General features: G+C 43.6%; 1 protein-coding gene across 3 annotated transcripts; it reads left to right on the top strand.

The window, feature by feature from the left end:
- Nucleotides 1-2,251: 2,251 nt before the first annotated feature.
- Nucleotides 2,252-13,121, top strand: cacng6b (calcium channel, voltage-dependent, gamma subunit 6b). Of its 3 annotated transcripts, none has more exons than XM_079164863.1 (5): nt 2,252-2,317; nt 3,982-4,754; nt 7,393-7,467; nt 10,942-11,079; nt 11,245-13,121. In XM_079164863.1, the coding sequence occupies exons 2-5, from the start codon at nt 4,391-4,393 to the stop codon at nt 11,463-11,465; spliced, it is 798 nt and encodes a 265-aa protein (XP_079020989.1). In that variant the 5' UTR covers nt 2,252-2,317; nt 3,982-4,390; the 3' UTR covers nt 11,466-13,121. The 3 variants fall into 3 exon arrangements, with proteins under 3 accessions (XP_079020989.1, XP_079020991.1, XP_079020990.1); XM_079164864.1 differs by lacking the exon at nt 2,252-2,317 and adding an exon at nt 2,663-2,673; XM_079164865.1 differs by lacking the exon at nt 7,393-7,467.
- The last annotated feature ends 754 nt before the right edge of the window (nt 13,122-13,875 follow it).

Genomic DNA, 13,875 nt, shown 5'->3' with positions numbered 1-13,875 from the left:
ACAGATAAAACAGCAGCTCTCCCGGCCAACAGAAGCCATATCCACCAGAGGAAACATGTAAAACAGACCCTGCCTCTCTTATAGGTCAGGACACTGCGGTTTGCCTAACACAAGACCTATTAAACATTAGAAGGAGCCCTCCCAAGGCCTGATGCTGCAGTGAAGATTGTAAATACATCTCCCTCTAGTGGTGAATGTAACACTCTGGTGATGGTCATTGTCATTCTGGGCAATGCCTCCCCATTGATCCTCATTCAGAAAGATAGAACACTGCAGCAGGGGGAGAGTGCAACACTGGAGTAGGATGGATTCAGTACTCTGTGTACATATGGCAGTTTGCACTCAGTGTATGGGAGTTAAAAGAATTTGAACGTTCCACGGAAAAGGACTTTTGACATAGAAATAACTCACAATGCACTGGCACAGAGATATTTCAGGTTTATTGTGAAAAGCAAGACATTTTGACAAGTCACAATAGGACAAGCGCAGGTGTAGATAATACAATTACTTAAATTTAGCTGAATTGGTTTCGGTGTCCTGACATCGTGAATGTTGCCTCACTGTCACTCTGGGAGACTTCAGCAGAACAGAGCCAATGATAATATTGTATATAAAAAATAAAAAAAAACATTGACTGAAAATAAACTACAGTGCCCATGTTATCCTGTGTGGCTTAAAGACGCATGACCGATTTTGGACAACAATACAGAGCGGATCAATTTATCGTTTTTGTCTTAAATGGATTTGTTGACAATAAGAACAATACAAGATAGAGAAGAGCAAGACATAAGACGTATGCTTTAATCGGTCAAATGTTCTCAACATTCTTTGCAATGTCAGCGTAAATAAATGGTTGCAGCTGTAATGTGCACATGTGTGGTCAGTGTGCGCATGGCTGCATACACGAGAACACATGTGTGCAGTTTAGCGTGTTCAAGCGTAAACCAGTACTGCTGACAGGGCCACTTGAGTGATGTGGAGACAAGATTGTTCACATCAGCATACTGTAGATTATTGATGGCCTTAGACCGCCTGTGGACACTTTCTATCAATCTCATAGGATGGGGTAGCAGAGTTAGGCTGCATAATTAGAAGCAAAGTCATTTTAAGGAACAGACACACATACGTGCGTTTCAAACAGATATCTAGATGAATCAATTTATCCTGGCTGTCATGTACCCAAAATGTTTCTTTCTCTCTGCGGAAGTCCATTTGCAAACTGCACGGTGGCTTAAACGACAATCTCTCCTAAAAAGGAGCAGGGACTTGACTGTTTTGGACATTGTAGGTGTTTATTTTACCTGTCACAGCCTACAGCCTACAGCCTGTTTCGTCCCTTTTCTCCGATTCTCTCCTGTTCTGTCTTTCTGTCCCTGACTCACTCTCAGTTTGCATCAACCCCCCCCCCCCCTCATCCCCCCTTCCTACCCTCCCTGAGTATGGCTGGCCGCTGGGGTTGGCCTGCCTCTCGCTGTGCCACGTATGTAACCTAAACTGTAGAGGAGCCAAGCAGGGCTGGGCCACCACGAGTAAAGCTTTCCACGAGACCAGGCTGAGTCTCTGAAATCTCTCTGGATCTTGTTCAGTGAGGAATGAAATGGAGCTGCACAACGATTTTCTTTTCTAAACCATTTGATTTGGAGGCTGTGTAGTCCATATCTGCATCTACCTCACACCTTTAACCTCCCTTTCCCATCGTTCTGTTTTGCCTTGCACTTATTTTTTCCTTCTCCATGTTTGACCCTCTCTGCTGGTCTTTGCGTCTCCGTTTCCTTTTCCCTCTCTGTCTCTGTGTCAGAGTTGCACTTACCTCACAGTATATTGTGTTGCTGTAAAACGCAATCCTGGCCCCTCTCATATAAACACAGGCTCCTCCTTCACCCTTACTTAATTTCATTAACAGGTGGCTGTCTAAAATAGACAGGCACACGCACAAACAAGCAAACAGCTACATCACAGATACAGACATGTTTTTAATCATTCTGGCATGGCTGTGGTCATGTGACCGGGCCACCTGGCAGCACCTCTGCTCACTGATTTCATATTCAAACCTGTGTGTTGTGTGAACAGGGTGCTGTTGAAATTATAGATGGCGTCTGAGGGGAAAGCAGCAGTGCAAACAAAAAAAAATGTAATCATCAACAGTGTTAACCAACCAGGCTGCAGCCCCCTCCCCTGTTACACTCACTTTCCATAACCCTCATACCCTCCCTCTCTCTCTCTCTCTTTCTCTCTCACTACCTCTCCCATCGCCACTCTCCCCCTCTATTAAGTTTCAAGCGTCTCTTCCTCCTGAACTGAACAACACACCAAACAGGTCAGACTTACTCTTCTTTTCACTTAGCTAGTTGTTGCTTTCTTATGCCCACATGTCACACGGGTGGCTGTGTCTGTCTTTGGTGAAATGGTGGAGAGAGATCCTCATTTTCCTCTCGTAAAATACCCCTGTGTGTGTGTAAGCTTATCATCTGCTCAGCTGCTGCAGAACTTAAGTCGGTCCATTATAGTGTTGGTTGCATCGTCAACCTCTAAGACACACATTTACACACAGCTTAGGATATTAATAAAGTCCAAAGTACGCATTTGTCTGTTTTATCCCATCCAGTAAAGTAGCCTGGTGTGCTCTGAACTCTCTGATCATCCTGTGGTTAATATGGATGTAGTGTGATAAAGGTTTGTGACTACTAACTTGGCTGTCAGCAGCTGCAGTCTTGGTATTCTTTATAGCGGTTAATGCTGGAGGAGTATTCAAATGCATGGCTGCTATTCTAACCTTTTGGATCATTAGAGACATTTTATAAAGCTCAGCTCTTAATATTAGATGATTATATTCCTTTACAGTTCTTACTGTAAATTAAGATCGGGCAGTAAATTGATGTTGTTTATCAACTTTTGGCAGAGTAATATCACGATGATATAATCTTATCATGTTGTTGTTCTGCAAATTGCTGTCGCCCAAATGAATGTCTCCGAGCTAATTGGAGGCCTGTATGAGGAAATGTTGGGAATATACTGCAAAACTCTTAATATACATACAGCATACTGCTTGTTATATTTATACAATGCTAAATACTGCACATAAGAGAATTGCACTTAGTGGCTTCATGTGGTGCATTGCCTATACAAAACCTCTGATGCTGTCAGGGCAAAACTATGTTAAGTGTCTAAATTAAGTGATCCACCAACTGTGTGTGGCCTGCTACCTTCCTGACTGGCCAGGCCTCTTGCCTATGTGACCTGGTGGACTGCACAGCAGAGTTAATTACTGCAGCCCCCTCTCTGTCAAAGAGTTCAGGCATGAATTATCACCTCTCATACACCCTGTGCAGAGCAGCGACGCCGTTGTGTCCTGTCACTCACGTCGTTTAAACTGCTCTAAAGGCCCCTTGCTCACAGTTTGGAATAACAGAAACAACTCCATAAGCCTGGACCCCCTTACAGTGAATATGCCACACACCGAAACACACACACACACACACACACACACACACACACAGAATCTCAAAAAGACAGTCATGGCTTTAGATTCCAAGTGTTTGCTGGTACACGTAATGCAGGGTGGGACGTATTTGTGGCAACCCATTATCCCCTCAGATCAAAGGGGGATCTGTGTTTAAGCCAGAGATAGTGTACCTGTTCGGGGAAGAGCGGTTGTCAACTCCTCTGGGAAAATAGAAAATGGGTGGTCCAGTCTGGCGCTATGGGTTTTATCTCTCACCTTGAACCCACACCACCCGACTCCACCGGCTCATCCAGCCCAATTGTTTCTTCATCTGAAGCAAAATCTGCTTTTCAGGGAGACGCCATATGGCTTATCTATTGTTGGCTGAGAGCATGTCATATGGCTTTTAGGAAGGGAATACTGTAGATGCTGATAAAGCTCTTGGAAATTAAATATTACGCTTGTGATGAAAGGATTTTGCTCTTGTGAAGCATATGCCGGCTGCTCTTTCATCTTTCTGTTTCATCTCTCAATTTCAGGGGACTGGACAGAAAAACAGACACTGGCTCTCCTGGTCCTTGCCTCCGTCTCCTCCCATTTCATAATTTCCTTACTTCATCCACCCCTTCCCCACCTTGTTGTAGCTCTGTTCACATCTCTTTCTGTCTAATTTCATTGTTCTGCCCACTTGTTTTCACTTCATCCTTTGTTCCCCTGACTGCTTTTGCTCAATTTTACCACCCATCACAGGATAGTTGATAGCTGTGTCTCCTCTTATTTGTTTGCTGTTTTTAAAACAAGACTTCCTAACCTTCACCTTTTTTACACACCTCTCCCCATTTTCTTCCTACTAAACCAGCCTTCCATCTATTATTTGCTCCTGTAACATTTAGCCTAAGTGGCCTGTTCTTCCCTCTGGTCTTCCTTGAGCCTGGCCTTGAGATCAGTATGTGGTCCAACTACTTCGTACAGCCGGATGAGGATGGTCGTATCGGGGTGGCAGGGGCTGGACAAGGTGGGGGTTTGGGTGGGATGAAAGGTGGAAGGGGACAAAGGAGGACCCAAAAGATGAGTGACAGCCAGGAGGGAAAGATCAAGCTGGCCTTCTTTGTGTCTATCATTGGAGTGACCCTGACGGTGCTGGGCATGGGGACAGAGTTTTGGGTAGAGCTGGCCCAACCAAAGAATTTCAGCGGCAACCAGACCTGTCAGATGGCCCATTACGGCCTGTGGAAGGGCTGCATCCGCACCCTATGGGTGGCCGACATAGACCCAGAAAGGACGAGCTGTGGCCCTGCTGAACTACCTGGAGGTGAGACCTCTGACTGGAGTGTTTGTGTGTCCATGTGAGTTTGTGTTCTTCTGTCTGTCTGTCTGTCTGTCTGTCTGTGCTGTCTAGAAGATGAGCAGGTGAGGTTTCTGGAGGGCATATGTCTGTTTTGTTTCTCCAACTGTCTGCTCATGTATGCTTCTCTGCAAACTGAATTGCCCGGCCATGCAAGTCTACCTTGAGGCTGCCTCCACGTTACAGTACGTGCCTCAGCATGAAAGTGAATTAATAGAAAGGGGTCAAAGGATGTTTCTGAGAGGTAGCAAGTCGTTGACATCATTGAGGAAAGAACGTGTACTCTTAATCGCCACGATTTTCCTTTGCCATCACCACTGATGTGAAAACAGAGGGAGCAGGCATAACTAATATAATGTGTGCCCTCTGGGAATACGCTTACATTTGTAGGTCTTTTATCTGAGCTCATAACGGACTGAGGAAAACTATGTCAAAAAAATATGAATCCCACCAGCAAGCTCCAGATTTTTGAGCAACATAGTCATGATTTTTTGACATTTAACGTAATTTCTTCTTGTATATATACACACTGTATATGCAAATTCACTGCAACCTTGTGAAGGGATGTGGAGAGGATACTTGTGTATGGGAATCTGCCTGCATACATATGTATCTAGGTCATTCTACAGATAATGTGCAAATTGAATCATTAAAGAAATACGATGCATGGAAACAGAGCACCAGCAGGACCACAGTAAAGCCGTTTTCAATTCTAATGCTACTGTAACAACACAAAGCAGCATGCAGGTACTTGTAGCATTATAAAATATAATCTTTGTGATTCATAACATTGTCAGTGTAATGAAGCATCGATTTCAAGTTTCTCCCTTGACTGGGTACCTAATCATCTCCTGTTGTACACACAATACAAACAGCCATGTTTAGAGCTGTGACAGCTCCTTTCTAAAAGCCCTTTATTCATCTTGACCATGGTTAGGTTCTCCAGAGGGCGTTGATTATCTCCACAATGACCTACTTCTGTCTGAAAAGCGTGTCTGGAGACTGAGAGAGGCAGGTATTGGTAGAAGTGAGATAGAGATAGGCAAGGCAGGCTTTCGAAGGTTCTGCTCTTGGAATCTCTGCCTATCCCAGGGAATCTTCTGTGACAGAGCAGAACTCTGAAGAAAAAAAATCATATCCTCATCCAGCAGAGATAAATGTGGATCACATATATACATGAATACTATTCACATGAATCATCAGCTTGAATGAAGTGTCACAACATTGTTGTTCTATTCAGATATCAAGGGATAATTCATCTTACCAGTCAACATGCCCTGCATCTCTGGCTGATATCAGATATGAATGTGTGCCTCTGAGATGGTCTTTTGGTGTGTGAGAGCAGCCAGTATGCTTCTGACAATCTTTCTCACACGTCCTAACACTGTTGGCCCACGCCGCCCCGGCACAGATGGCCGTGGGCTTGTCATGTTTGGAGGAAAACAACTGTTTTTGCCATCTCTGCTTCTCCGTTTCACATCGCTGTTTACATGCCTTTGGCTCCCGTCCCGAGAAAAGTGCGGCCCCGCAGATGCCGTGCCTGTCATCTCAAGACCAGCTATCCATCTTCGCTGGCTGCTGGAGAGGAACATGACAGCTCAATAATCACAGCCTCAGCAGGGGAAGCAAGAGCAAAGGCAGTTTACTGTGATAGCATAATGTGTTAAAAAAAATCAGTAAGCTAATAAATGGTGTGTCTGCTTCAGTAAAAATGTTTGCAAACGTCTTCAGACACAAACATATTTGTGTGTGAAACAAATGTGTGACTGAGTGTGCGTGTTCACAAGCATGTGGTCATCTTGGACCACATAATATTCAGTGGGTGAAAGTCATCACTATGCGCTTGTGAAGCCAAGTGGAATCTGACTACTTCACAGTTTTTGTCTAAATATAGAGAGGGGGAAACGAAGAAGAGGGACAGACAGGGACTGAGGGAGAGTGTATGTCTAATGCAGTATTAACCAACCCCTCTGTGTTTCCTCCCCTTCTTGACATCTCCTGCTCACCTCCTTCTCCATCTGTGGCTCCCCTCTCTTTTCCTCTTTACTCACCACCCCTTCCATCTGCCCCCCTATCACTCCTCCTTTCCCCCGCTATCTCATCCTTTGAGTCTCTATCCATATTTCCTGCATCCTCTTCATCATTTGCTCATCCCACATATCCCTTTCCCCTCAGTCTTTCTTATTGTACAGCCACGCCTCCACATTTCTATCCTCCATCTGCCCCTTCTTTCAGTCTGGCTCTCTTTTTTCTCCTCTGCCATCCACGTATTTTCCTGTCTTTCACCCTCTCTGGCCACACCATGTGTGCAGTGCTGGGCAGTGTGTGTGTGTGTGTGTGTGTGTCTCTCTGGGTATTGCAGCTAATGCTCGACACTTGGATATAAATAGGAATGATGCCTGGAAGGACAGTGTGCATGGATGCATAGGAGGCACATAACAGAAGACCAGCAGCTATCCATAGGAGTGTGTGTGTGTGTGTGTGTGTGTGTGTGTGTGTGTGTGTGTGTGTGTGTGTGTGTGTGTGTGTGTGTGTGTGTGTGTGTGTGTGTGTATATATATATATATTGTTGATTTCTTTGTGTGATCATTTTATTTACCCACAGAAACCAACTGCACCTACTTCAAATTCTTCACCTCTGGGGAGAATGCGGTCATATTCAAGAAGACAACTAACAAGAGTGAGACATTTTACTTCCCTACACATGCAGATTGAACAGTTGCATTGCAGCGAGTATCAATAAAGACATTCGCTGGGGTGCTCAGAGGACCATGCTGTTGGTTTTTGCATGTTTCAGATCATTAACTTCTGCTGCCACCCATTTTGCAAAGAAAACCATAAGCTATCAGACTGATTAATGTGTTTACCTTACTGTCCAGGCAGCCAATGGTTTCAGTGCAGTTTGAAGATCAGCTGGCTGAGACGTGATACTTACATTACATTGAGTATAAAGTCAACTTTAGTTTTTGGTCAAACGTTTTAAGCAGGTGCCGTTTTGGTGCATTCAAGGAAGTTGAGACATTATATATGAGCTTTGACAACAAATTGCAATCAGAAGGTGTGTTGTTTGAGAATTAGACCCAGAAGACATACACTTAGGAAAACAAACCATGTGGATTACAGGACGAAGTTATTAGCCATACTAACAGCGTTGCGGTATGGATAGCAATGTCCATCTTTTGGTTGGTCCATCACTTTGGTCCAAACTTGAAAAATCTCAACAACTACTGATTGGGTTGCTTTGAAAGTTTCTTCAGACATTTTGTTTCCTACATGATGTATCCTGATGACTTTGGTGATAAACGTACTCATTTCACCGTGAGGTTGACATGCGGTTTTGAGTGAAATATCATTTAACTATTTGAAAGATTGCCATGAAAGTTGGTACCGACATTCATGTAATGTTGTTACATGATCCCTTTAATATTAATATTTAATCTAGCACCATCATGAGTAATTAGAAATCAATACTTCAATGTTTGACCAAATTCCTGCACAATTGACGTTCCCATGATTATTTTGTGTTTAGTTCTAATGTTTTCATACTAACATGTAAAAATAAGATGGTCACACACACACCCACCTCCAGTTCCAGGTTGAGGCTAGTAGCATCAACAAACCTGCATTCATCTCTCCTGGAGAGGGCATCTGCGTTTCCAGACCTGTGTTCAATAGAAAAAAAAGTAATGCAATTCCAAGAACCACCGTGTAACTCGTGCAGTAGTTTCTTTGGCTGTTAACATCCATCTTAGCGGTGCATGGTCTGTTACCAGTGTGCATTTTCTGCCCGGGAGATAATACCGCAACTTGGTTAGAGCCCATTTAATTGCCAGAGATTCTTTCCTTTCATGTTTTAGCAGCTTACGGCCAATATAGGTCACCATATACCTGTAGGTCACTGGGTGTTCGTCCCCTCCCTTGACCTGAGACAACACGGTTCCAACCCCTGATCCTGAGGCATCTGCACGGACGGCGAATGTGTCCTTAAAGTTTGCTGTACTCAAAACCGGCTCGTTGCATAAGGCCTTCTGAAGGTTGGCAATGACAATAGCCCACAAGTCCCAGGAACGTTTTTACTTGCCGTGAGTTGGCCTCTCCCAATAATGTAGCCGAGGTACTCTGCCTCATCTAGACCAAGGTGACACTTTTTGGGATTGGCGGTCAGGCTAGCTTGCCGTAGTGCTCCCAGGTCAACTCTCAGGTGGCCTACACGGGAGGTCCAGTCAGGACTGTGGATTATTACATCGTCTAACGAGGCCGCTGTGTTACCACGACGAGGCCGGAGCACCTTGTCCATCGTCCATTGGAATGTGGCTGCCGCTCCATGGACTCCATCCAGGCAGGACTTTATCGTGGTACAGGCCTTCCGGGATAGCAAAGGCCGTCTTCTACTTGGGTCCTTCTGTGAGGTGAACCTGCCAGTAATATTTTGTGAGGGGCCTAATCGCTCGATTAGCTCAGAACTGGAGCGGTAGAGTCATAGGTTTAGGAGTTGAACCGTTTAGCCCTCGTCTGTGGGTTGTGAGCATAATGGGCTAAAGTGGCTTCTTTCAATGCATCATAATTATTCACCTCTGGGAGGGGAAGGTCCCGACAGGCTTTTTGAGCTTCCCCTGTTAAGAAAGGGGCTAGTATACCTGCCCACTCTGCTTTAGGCCACTTTACTGGGTTCGGTAGGCTGCTCTGGTTTTATCAAATGCTGGCCCAGAGTAGTCATTGCATCTTGTAAGGCTCTAAAGCTCTGAGGCTGCTGGGTTTGGGTTAGCACTGTACTTATTTTCTAGTGTATCTTTAGCAACTCAGGGGACGTGGAGACAAGATCCACAATAAAACAGGAAACTCTGAGGCAGTTGGTCTGAAACAAAAAGTGTCCTATAATAAAGATATTGGGGTAAAGGGAATGGGGTCAAACTTAACTAACGTTTCCTCCATTTCAGTGTCTTTGGTCTTTAGCCTTCTCCCAAGGCAAGGCAATTCCCTGTCCTGGGTAGAGCAGAGAGAGAGAAAGAGGAGTCCTTTTTGATTAACGGCTGTTCGATGCTGCCTATCTCCAGTGGTTCAGGAGATCCTCCTGGTCTTCAGCCCAGCCCTTCCCCCCAGCCTGTCTGCCGCTGCTGCTTAGAAGCTGGGTGAAAATATGCCTGCTATGATTACCTGATGGGCTGCAGGTGTGACCAATGCCATGTGCCTAGTGGCTGCAGTACCTGAACAGGGTAGAACACTCCCTCTATCACCTCCCCCAGCCTGAGCTTGGGGATCCTCCCCCTGTGCTGGATCTGCTTGGCTTTTTCCCCTGGTTTGCCACAAACTATGTAACCTTTGTCATTGTGAACATGTTAGCATCTGTCTATGTGTGTGCCTAAATACAGCCTCACAGAGCTGCTAGCATGACGTTAAACTCTTCAGTCTTGTTTGTTTGAAAATGGTTGCTGTTTGTCGACCAGCTCATAAGATGCCAGGAAAGAAAGACTCATCAAAAAACTCTGTGGTGCCAACTGCATTAACAAAATGTGTTCAATGATAATTGTTTCCCGTCAAGCAAGTTTTAAGTCTCTCCAGATTCATTTTAAAATCTTATAGGCGCACACTTGCATCAACCAATTGCTGCCATGGATGATAAAAAAAACAAAACATGAATCAATCTAAAAACTGTAAAATGCATCTGGGCAAAAAAACAAAACAGCTGTCTTTTTGTGTTGCTTTCATTTTTATCTATCATACATCCTTTTTGGCATCTTCTCCCTCCAAATAACAAAAACTAAAGATGGAATCTGCTGTGTATTGATTAATAAAATAATAATAATAATATCTGTGTGGCAGAGTGTCAAAAAACACAAAACTGGCTCTGTCTGTTGTGAAAAGTCGATCAGCTTTTTGGGTTGCACTTGTTTAGGTTTGCAATGCCAATGAAATCTTTTTTAGATAGAGACAGTTTGGGAAGTGGCACAATTCACATCATGTTTGTATTTTCATAATCAAGGCTAATCTGTAAACCAAGTAGAATCAAACTTCTAGCCATCTTTCCTAAATAGCTCTTGCTGCATACCATTATAGATTTCAGCTTTAACTGCACTTATTTTAACACATTCTGACATATCCTTATATACACTCTAATCCCTTTTCTCTTTTCATTTCTTCCGGCTCTCCTTCACAGAGCTGAATCTAGCAGCAGCTATCTTGGCCCTTTTGAGTTTGACCATGATGGTAATGGGCTCCATCTGTATCGGCATGTCCCTCAGCAAAGGAGTACCCTTCTTTCTTAAGCCAGGCTCCTTCTGTTTCATCCTATCAGGTGGGACCTCAGTATGCTATGGTACTCATTACATTCAAGAGTGACAATATCCCTAACTGACTGATATTTGGCAAGATGATTATTTGGTATTTATGAACAGTTGTTTGTGAACGTTACCGAGTTATCTTCTAATTGTATTTTATTTGAACGTCTCTTTTTGTGCAGGTGTACTGGTCCTTCTCTCAATCCTGATATTCCACCAGTCTGTGCTGTCCTTGCTGTCCAGTGACCACTCCATACCTCTACACCATGAGCTGTCATGGTCTGTGGCCTGTGTGGGCTCAGCGGGAGCCATCCTTATTTTCGGAGGTTTCCTCTTCATTATCCTCTCCCTTCCTTTCAGCCCGTGGCAGAAATGCTTGCCACACAATAATAACGCCACCTAGCACTTGAATAACAATAAAATATACATACAGTATTCTTGATTTCTTGTTTGAGAGCAAGTGGGAACGTCCGTTTCTGGAGGCCGTAACTTTACTTGCTCTTGGCATCTAATTTATCAGAGAAGTCATACTTAAGTCTTAATAAAATGTATAAGGAGAAGTCAGCAACACATTGGTGAGAGAATGTGCAAAAATTGTTTCAGTGTTTTTTTTTGTAGACTGTCTAATTTTTAGCTCTGAGTAGTGTTTACTTCTACAAGTGTCACAAATAGGCTTGTTAGCCTGCCTATAGCTGTACATCCACACAAACCTAGGTTTTCTGCTAGCATAAGAAGAGTAAATACAAACTTTATACATGCTAAGAAACTTATTTATTTTAAAACCTCTGTTTAATATGGAAGCCCATTTCTGCTAAGAAATTTTAAAAAAGATGAAAAGTTTGCAACAATACTCCACATTAAATGACAAAATGTATCTTTTGTCCAATCCCTTGAGAACGAAAGAAGCGTTTTCTGACCTGACTTAAGCCAAAGTGTCTGTGAGCACATACTGCATACTGCTAATTTGTGGTGACCGCGCGGACAGTTAGCGACAGTTATGGACATTTAAGACGTAGCACAGCAAGCTACAGCAATGTGTGGAACGTGTCCTCAAAGCGAACAGTGTGAACAGAACTACCACGTGTCCGCAGCTGTCCACAGCTGTCCATGTAAGAGTCTTTATCTGTCTTTTAAAACTATTACACATCAATGCTTGAATATAAATCTGTTGTATGGTGCATCGATGCCGTTGTTAAGGTTTGGTTTTGATCAGCATGACTACTTTAGGAGACCTTCATTATAATGGTAATATAATAAAGCAGGTTAGGGAACGATCATGGTCCCTTGTCCAATGTTCTGTCCGATGTTTTGTTGACCAATCCATCCCGCCACCGGTCACACTTACTACGGCTGCTAGGGGGCGCTGTCACTTGACCGTAAGCATATGTCCTTCTTTGGGTACTGATGCTGTCATTCTTTTTTACAGGACAGTCTCAAAGTGAGACATACCAAGTCAGAAATGTTGACTTTTTTAACTTTTCATGCTTTTTTTCAGGCAGAAATGGGCTTCCATAGCTTAAAATTCCTAAAGTGCCATTAGAACGTAGCATAGCAACATATGTTTGTGATAATGCTAACAATCAGTATGGAGGAGGTCCAGATTACTTTCAGAGAAGATACTTCTCACATGTATATAAAAGGCAATGAGTATTCTCAATATTAGAAATAAGTACTATGAAGCTTTTTAACCATTACTATTTGCTTAATATGAGGCTTCATGTCATTATTTATTACTTACGTGTGTTTTGCAACTATAGGGTGAATGCTGCTTCAGTATGAATGCATGTTGAATGAAATCAACAGTGAAAAGTGATTAAATTACCATTTTGTATATCAGAGAATTGTATGGACTCACTTTATAAGCTCAACTTTGTACATAAACTGAATGACTGTGTTTATATTGTGTGAATGGTCACTGTATTGCTGTCTCCAATGACATTTGCAGTATGCAGTAGATACACTTTAGTTTTGTCATCGGATGCTCACCTTGTCTCTCTACCAGGAAATGCAATTTTACAAATGATATGCTCATTTCTACTCATATATATGTACAGTAAGTGGCACCAGTTTTGCTCCTCATTAAAAGGATTTGACATTAAATAATTGCCTCCCTTTTGTTGCTGACATGGCAGCCTGTCTGCTCTCAAACTTGACATTCACCCATTTCACCACTTCACAGTGTGACTTCTAACCTCTCTGCCAAAGATCCACCTCTCCCAAACCCGCTCCTCTATATTTAGGCTGGAGCTCATCGTAATGCATTTCACTGCAGAGGATGGGAAACCTTATCCTTGAATTTCAACTATGTAACCCCCCCCACCCCCCCTCTATCCTATCCTCGTAGCTCTGTGCCCCCTCCTCCTCCACCCCTGACCTCAGTGCGTCACTTTGCCTGTTGTTTCCAGGCGAGCCTGTTGGGCACTACTCCTCCACCCTACCTCAAACTAACCCCTCTGCCCCACACACACACAAGGACAAGGGGACTATCAGATCAGAGATGTCCCAATAACTATTCTTGCACCTGGCCAGCTGGGGAATGAGTGGCACCTTCCCACACATGCTTTTAACTCTGTGGGCAGAAACCAAATCCTAATGACACACTATCCTGGTTGTATATATATAGCTGTTAATAGTTCTACGGAGACTGTGTGACATGTGGTACACAACCACTACGGTAGCTGCATGTTTTTACATCGAAATGGGCTTCCTATATGTACAAATCTGAATGTCCATATATCTTAAGCTGTACAAGGAGTGATGCCTGAGTAGCAGAAGACGTTGGCAGCCTCTCATCCTTCCTCCTTTAATCTCAG

The sequence above is a fragment of the Pholis gunnellus genome (genome assembly GCF_910591455.1).
Source record: "Pholis gunnellus genome assembly, chromosome: 8".
Lineage (NCBI taxonomy): Eukaryota > Metazoa > Chordata > Actinopteri > Perciformes > Pholidae > Pholis > Pholis gunnellus.
Note: the sequence above shows the minus strand (reverse complement) of the source record. Positions and strands in the feature narration are given on the sequence as shown.